This window comes from Centropristis striata, chromosome 7, assembly GCF_030273125.1.
Source record: "Centropristis striata isolate RG_2023a ecotype Rhode Island chromosome 7, C.striata_1.0, whole genome shotgun sequence".
Classification (NCBI taxonomy): domain Eukaryota; kingdom Metazoa; phylum Chordata; class Actinopteri; order Perciformes; family Serranidae; genus Centropristis; species Centropristis striata.
Genome location: NC_081523.1, coordinates 33,884,172 through 33,892,430, shown reverse-complemented (window position 1 = coordinate 33,892,430; position 8,259 = coordinate 33,884,172). Strand labels below are relative to the sequence as shown.

Here is an 8,259-nt window from a genome sequence, read left to right as displayed (position 1 = left end):
CAAGCTTGCGTGGCGATCAGGGCGTGTGTGACACAGCAACACATCTTCATGGGACAGTAGGCCTACTGGGATGATAAAATCAATATTTGTTTAACCCTCATTATTTATTTTTCTTAAAACAAGGGAACCATGATAGAAATAATTCCCTGAAAATGTCTTATACATTTATATTTTTATTGCTGTATGTGATGCATTTTGGCAATTTCTCTACATTTGCCACTAGGGGTGCACCAATTGCAATTTTCTGGCCGATCACCGATTTTTAAAAAGCCTGACCTGCCGATTCCGATTTTGACCGATACCGATTTTTTTATAACTCACAGCATCACCTTCAATGTTTGAAGGAAATCACAATGTCTGAGGTAGTTAATAAAATATTGAACTTAAAATAAATAGCAACAATTTACAGGACAAACTAACAAAAGAACTGCAAACATAAATAAAATGTCCTGAGTTTTTGGTTTCGTTATAGTACAACATACATACAACTAGAGATGGGCATCGATTTTTGAATATTCGAATAGTCATTAAATCATTCTTGAAAAATAGTTGCTAAGGGGGTCTGAAAAGTTGCTTAATTTAGCAACAAAGTTGGGAGCACTGCTTCGCCTGTGGGGGGGTATTATTGAGGTAGATAAGATTGCTAGATAAGATCGGTTTGACATAAAAGAATCGATCCCGCAAAATTAAGGAAATTAAGGAAATCGGTGCACCCCTATTTGCCACATGATTTGCAAATAACAACTACTGTTTTATTATGCACAATGTTATTTAGAATACACTGTGAGCACCTTGATGTGTTTACATTCGGGGAGCCTGTCCAGTTTTTTTGGGAGCTTAGAAAAATGCAATACTGTTGACTTGATCAGACCGTAACGTTCAGCAGTCACTGGAGCGGGAAAACTGTAGATTGCTCCATCCAGGTCAGGAGCAAGGTACCGCCCCATAGCGGAGGAGTTCTCTCAGGGTCTTGTTTCCAAGCAAGTGTCGTTGTCTGTTGAGGTGAGAGGCTTTAAAAGCTTATAAGGTACCAGTCCATTTAAAATCTGACCCTCATCTATGGTCATGAACTTTGGGCAGTGACCAAAATAATGAGGTTGCAGATGCAAGTTGCCAGAATGATTTTCCTTTGTAGGGCGTCTTGGATTAGCATTGGAGTAAACGTGAGGAGCTCAGATATGTGAAAGGAGCTGCTCTTTTGCATGCACTTTTAGGCTCCCCCTTATGCTGGGCTTACACCAAAAGATTTCCCCAGTCCCAGACTAAAAGCTGAAAGTCTTTAGTAAATCTAGGAGTTTTACTGGAGTCACAGCGCTCCCGTCATCTCCATGGTTAAGTTTACGGTAGTAACTAAATATCAAACATGTTTGATATTATCTCAAGTCTCAGTGACATAACACAATCACCAACCAATAGATGAGTGAACCCGGTCGGCCAGTAAAACCACTTCCACAGGAAAAAGGAACATCACTATTTTATCTATTTTTAGATCTATTTTTACTGTTAAATAGTCAAGTTTTCATTCTTTTTTTTTTTTCTTTTTTTTGCAACACAAACCACTGAACACAATAGAGCAGCTGGAGCCAAAAGCTGCTTCTCCTATGCAAGTTTTTACTAAGAGCATGATGGGAAAAAATTGCATGGTAGGTAAAGAAAAATGCTAAAAGAATCTAGTTGTAGTCTTGTAAATAGTGACCCTGAAAGATTGACTGTGAGACTAGACTGGGACTAAAATTTTCTATTTTTCAGCGTAAGATATAATCTTAAAAAAAAACCTTAAATGTGAAATCGAAAGTGCTAATATCATTTTAATGTAACATTTTAAAAAGTTCTACTGTATTTATTACACTAAACTTCTGGAAACCACAGCTGCAGGTTTTTTACTGTAAAAATTTTGTTCGTTTTTTTTTTTACAGTGTGATGCAAGCATCTTGAAAAATATATAGATGGTTTACAGCCTTTAATAATCCAGTACATTTATTAGCTTTCCCAGGAGATTTCAGCTCCATCAAAGGGGGTTCATCATATTAGAAGGTAGAAGTAGAAATGTCTGACGCACTTCTGGGGCTCGTTGAAAACTGGTAGATCATTGATCCATCATTTTTTTTTAACAACATTTAACAAAATGAAACGGAGACCAGCTTGTTTTAATGCTCCACATTTTTATTGTGCATCAAAGATTAGATTATTTGCTTTATACTATAAATCTAGTGTTTGAGGTGAAACTTAAACAGATTTGATTTGACAAAAGAACCTGAGACCAGCTTGTTGGTGATAGGAATTATGTGCGTTAAAAAAATATATAAAGCATAAAAGTTTCCAGAATAATTGCAAGCATTAACACAGTTTCCACTTAACAGCTCTACTTTTTGGATAAATATTCCCCTTTAAAAATACTGCATGTCACCATCGCTTTTAGCTTCTGCTGAATGTATTTCAGCATGCAAAGGTTCATTTAGTAGCTTTTTCAGAAGATTTCATCACCCTTTCTCAGGTCCTTTATCAGGAATGTAAGATCTGTATATTTGAAGTAATTTCTGACACTTTTTGGGCTCCTTGAAAACAGTAAGATTGTTGTAAAGATGTCATTTTTGTTGTTTTTTTGTGACACGTGCAGTAGATACAGTAGAAAATCTAGTGTTTGTGGTGAAAGTTAATAAGATTAATTTCAACAAAAGAGACCTGAGACCAGCTTGTTTCAATGCTCCACATTTTTATTGTGCATCAAAGGTTAGTTTGTGCTCCAAGTTTCTCTTGATGACACGTTCAGTCTCCTCTTATTAAAGAACAAAGAGGAAGTCCAGCTCCTGGTTACTGCTCGCTCCATCCCTTCAGCACAGAATTACAGATGTGATTACACATGAGACTGATGACACAGAGACAATCACACTGTCCAGCAGGTGTGTGTGTGTGTTTGGTAGTTATAACATGTCTCTGTGTGTGTCAGCTCAGGAGCTACTACAGGCTGACTGCACAAACAGAAGGGAGTTTGGAGGAACAATCTAAGTCATTCCAGCATTTTCCAACTGTGAAGAGAAGAAACACAGCAGTCAGTCACAGCTTCAGTATCTCAACAGAAGAAATGTCAGTGATACTAAAGGCTGATAATTCAACCATAAAGTGAAGGAAGCTACATGTGAACTGCTACTTTTTTACCTAACAATTTTCACATGTTGATATACGGAGCATTTTTTTGTTGTTTATCACCCTGTCATTGTTCATCACTCCAGATTTCAACAGCCCACATTGTTTTTCATTACTTTTGATATTTAACTCTACTTTACTCTACTTGAAAAAAAACAATAATTCTGTTCAATCATCAAGGTTAATGTTGTTGTGATTTACCTCCAAAATTCATTTCTGTGCAACACTGGCTGCCACCTTCATTGTCAGGTTCCCCTAGACACCAGTTTGCATAGAGGAAAACTTTGCCATCACTCCAGAGCCAAGAACCGTCCTAGCAGACAGAACAGAACAGTAAAATTAATTTAAACAGCGTTGTCCTGTCAGCAATCAGATCTGTTGTTGTGATGTATTACCTGTTGACAATCACTGCCTCCGATCCAGGTGTTTGGAAAGCCATTAGTCTGTGCTGTAATCATCCCCTGAATGAACTGATACTCCTCTTCACTGTGCACGGATGCAAGGTTTGCTTTCATGCTCTGGCAGTTTGTCTACAGGGGACACGGACAGACAGTCACCTCATGTTTCAAAGCTTTCATTCTGAAAGATGACGTACTCCTGAAAAATTACCTCAGCGTCAGCCCAATCCCTGACGCTTGGAACGTAGTTGAAACAGCGACCTTTGAACTCCTGAAAACCATCAGGACAGGAAGGGGCGGCAGGAGCGTCTTGAACATGGATGGACATAAACAAACAGAATCCAGATTAATGTGTCATTCAACAGCATGTAATGGTTTAGATGTGAGGGCTGAAGGTCCTCATGCCCAGGCCGCCTCCTCTAATCTCCACGTGTTGACTTTGGCTCTGGTCACGTTGGTCTGTTTATAAAGTGTTTACTCTTTCAGTTTGTTTAATTGAGGGAGCCAACTTATTGATCATATCAAAACGTCATCAGATACCTATACGAAACATTCAAGCTTTATATCTTCTACCAGTTTGATCAGGTTTCTGTGGTCAGTTGTTTCTGGAGTCACCCAGGAATTCTACTCTACTTAAGACGGACAGGTAAATTCTCTTTTACTGTTTTTAATCCCAGTTTTAGCTGCTGTAGAGAGAACCCCACGGTTAGCGAACAAGCTAACATTAGCTTGTGTGGGAAATGTGAAATGTTGGAGATTTTGTTTGTTCCCACAATTTGGGTTAACAGAGAGTAGTTGAGGACTTCTTGTAATCCGTAGAAGTCAATTTTTAATACTGTACCAATATGCTGCATTTCAAAATTGTAATGCTAATCGTGTTAACTGAGCATTTTAGCAGTCCAAGGGGGAGCGTGTCTATGTTCACCAGGTCCTATGTTCCCCTCTTTGTATGAGACTGGGGAACATAGGACCCTTTTTCCCAGCTTTTCCCAAAAAGGGTTAATGTTCCCCATCTGTTGCTTTTTCCACCATTACTGCCAAATTCCATAACAAATAGGCCTAACCCTAACCCTAACCCTATTTAAAAAGCCAAAAAATGAACTGCAAAGTAACCATAAAGTAGCCGCTGTGCAAATGTAAGTTTTGGGCTGCTTGAGCTAAGGTGGGCCATGTGACGGTAGGCCTGCTGGCCATGCTGAGTCTACCGTAAAGGTTGATGGATTGCGGGGGATATAGGACCCAGAAAAAGGGACCTATGTTCCCTGGTATGTATTGCTACAGGGGAACATAGGACCCTTTTTGGGAAAAACGGGAACATAGGACCTTTTTTCTAAAAAAAGGGGAACATAGGACCTGGGGAAAATAGGGATGACCCCGTCCAGGGAGCTTTGTTTTGTGTTATAAGCTAAACCTAAAGTTGTAAACTACTTCTGTATGATGAGCCTTTGGTTGATTAAAGTGACTGAGAAGACAGTTGTACTCATTAGACAGGAGAGCTGTCCTTCCTGAAGGAAAATCTTAGTTCACTAACACTCGACTAGTTGATTTAATCGACAGATTTGTAAAAAAAAAAAGTTTCTACACAAAGATGCATGCAAAAGCATCACTTTAAATCTTGTTTTGTTCTTGTTTTTACCAGAGATGTGCTCATTAGTTCTTTTGGCAATTAGTTATTATTTAAAAGGGGGGCAGCTGTAGTATCTACACATGAATCTTCATATGTATTGAAACGGTTTTCTGCCTGTGCTGTTGTTAAAGTGCACAGATGAAGTGGAGCAGTGAGACTCACCATCAGCTCCAGCCAGAACAATCACGGCACAAACCAGTAGAGACACAGTCAGCATCTTGGTGCTTCAGATGTTGAAGATGATGATTAAGCTGCAAAAGAGAAGAGACAGCTGAACTAAATGCTAAAGAGATGTAAGGTGAAGACAAGACTCCAGCAGAGGAAGGAGAGAAGATGCAGAGAGAGGAGAGTCGGAGCAAACCTGCTGAACAATGATGGCTTCTTCTTCCTCACTTTCACTCTGTGCTCTTCCTGTGTGGAGCTGCTGGACAAGACAACACACCAGCTTTTATACACACTTACTCACCTTGATGAGTGGCAGCACCATATTTGGATTTGGCTCTGACATTTTTTCTTCTTTTTTTTAACTTATCAGGTCTGATGTTGGTCAACAAATCAAAGTGCACCACATCCCACACTGTTGACCTTTCAAATGTTTACATTATAGTGAGTTTTGGAAGCTTGTCAGCTGTCAGAGCTCTTATCTAACAGCCTGCTTACTCCCACAGATGTTACCTCAACCAAAGGGGATGTCAAAAGGTCAATTTTATACAAAGAAATGAACTACAGAGGCCCTGCAGTAATATTGCTGCCTGCCCCCAAATGTATCGGCTCAAAAAAACAATAATTCATTGTTTTTTTCATAAATCACTGTTTAAATGTGGCCAATATCAACTCACTGACTGTACGATGGCTGTATACAACTCCGGCAAGTACCAGAAGTAAATAAACTGCCATTACTGTGGTGGCATCAATAAGCAATGAATGAATGCAAGTGTACAATTTTCTATTTTGACCTTAACTTTCTATGTACCATTAATTTCGGAGGAGGCGTTTCACCATGTTATTAGTATGCGTGACATTGTACTGATTTTTCCAAGATGTTTCAGAGGAAAGAAGGTGGACCGTACCAATTAGGAATAAATAATCACTTATTTAATTCTTGCAGGCAGTGACATTTCATGTGCTAGGTTGTACATTATGTTCACTTCACTCGGCTGAAATTATTGGAAATTATTTGATCTACTCCAACCAACAATTAGGTAGAAAACTGGTGTGGGGTCACAGATATTAGCACATTTACGCTCAGCATGTAATCAGATACTCCACAGAGTTGTTCTTTCTGTGTTGTAATCTCTGCCCACTCCACAAATAAACATGTGGGCAGAGAACTAATATTTGATATGCGTGGGATTCAAACCCGGGCAGTCTTTGTTTGTCATATTGTGTAGTCTGGCTCCAAAAAGACATGAAGACCTGTGTTTTCCATTAGTTTGAGTATTAACTCCAATTTTTAGATACAAGAATGAAAAGATGATGTGTGTATGAGTGTGTGTGTATGGATGTGTATATATATATATATATATATATATATATATATATATATATATATATATATATATATATATATACATACATATACACACACACACATATATATATATATATATATATATATATATATATATATATATATATATATACATACACATACACACACACACACACACACACACACTAAAAGTGTATACATATTCTTGTAATCACAGCAGTCACATTTTTTGTTTAGGTTTCCATCAGTAATATTTGTTAGCTGGATAATTACAGATGATTCTTCTTCATGTATTGTGTTTATAAAAATCTATTTAAATGCCCAGAAGTGTCCTTATCACATATAATATTTTTTACAATACCTTGTTTACGATACATTCCACTACTCAAATGTTTGCTGAGTTTATTTTTATTTATTTATACATCAGTCTCCAGCTTTGCAGCAGTGTTCTTTAAGTTTTCAAATCTCATTTCAGCCTCATATTTTGGGTTTCTGCATAATGACATTGCATGTATGTCCCTGACCACAGCCATTGTGTATTACCACTGTGGATGCCACATTAGTTCGGACCTGATACTGAGAGTCGCACAATAACACAAACCAACAGATCGAAGCAGCAGTACACCAGAAACTCCTGTGTCCTGCAAAGTAAAATTACTGTTTATTATGTTTTTTATATATTAAATTCTTGAGAGCAAGGAAAGAATGACAGTGTAAATTGTTACAATGTGTTTTTAATTTTTCTAAAGAACAAATGATTTTCACACCCACATACACCCCCCTACCAATAAAACCCAGGTAGTGCATCCTAATCAGAGAGTTAAGTAAATAACAATAATAAAATACTGATTTATACTTATTATACGTATAAGTAGTAGCCAAGGAGACTGGCCATGAGGTTCAAAATTGAGAAAAATCAGTTCAGCTGCTGTGGCAGGTCATTGCATATCATCACCTCCTGATATCTTACGGTTCTAAGTGGTATAGAAGCCTTGACTCCTTTCTGATGGGGAACTGAAGCTGTTATCTATGCCCTCTTCAAACCTACCAAACACAATTTGTAAAAACTTGGTAATTTTTTCTCTCAGAACATTAGACAGCTGGTCTAAAGTCACCATCATGCTGTTAAGTTTGTGTCGGTTAGACCGTAAAGTCACAAAATAATGTGGTTTCCACAGCAGTTTATACTGTGATTTTGAAACCAGCTTATGTTGCCTTGTAACCTACTTCACTGCTTTTTGCTATGGATGGATGAGTGGGCATTTCCATTAAAAAAGAACCTGGATACAAGCGCCAACGATGCCGTTAAAGATTATTCGTCTTTGTTGAAAAAGATGGGTCTCCACTGAGCCTCAGAGCAGAGAACACACTGTAGAAGCATGTCCTTGTCTCAATCCCAGAGACCAAATATTAGTTCTCAACCCACATGTTTAATTATGATGTGGGCAGAGATTACAACGCCATCTGCCTTTTTTTATTTAATTTGTTCCTTTGGCTAGTCACTAAAATGTCAACATTTGAAAAGCCAACAGTGTGGGATGTGGTGCACTTTGGTTTGTTGACCACCATCAGACCTGATGTTTTTAAAAAAAGAAGAA

The 8,259-nt window shown here is 38.0% G+C and overlaps 1 protein-coding gene across 1 annotated transcript; it reads right to left on the bottom strand.

Moving 5' to 3' along the window:
* Positions 1-2,693: 2,693 nt before the first annotated feature.
* Positions 2,694-5,601, bottom strand: LOC131974137 (ladderlectin-like). The gene is made up of 6 exons (XM_059336297.1): positions 5,531-5,601; positions 5,332-5,420; positions 3,754-3,851; positions 3,540-3,674; positions 3,346-3,457; positions 2,694-3,026 (listed from the first exon to the last, which is right to left on the bottom strand). The coding sequence occupies exons 2-6, from the start codon at positions 5,384-5,386 to the stop codon at positions 2,959-2,961; spliced, it is 468 nt and encodes a 155-aa protein (XP_059192280.1). The 5' UTR covers positions 5,387-5,420; positions 5,531-5,601; the 3' UTR covers positions 2,694-2,958.
* Positions 5,602-8,259: the final 2,658 nt, after the last annotated feature.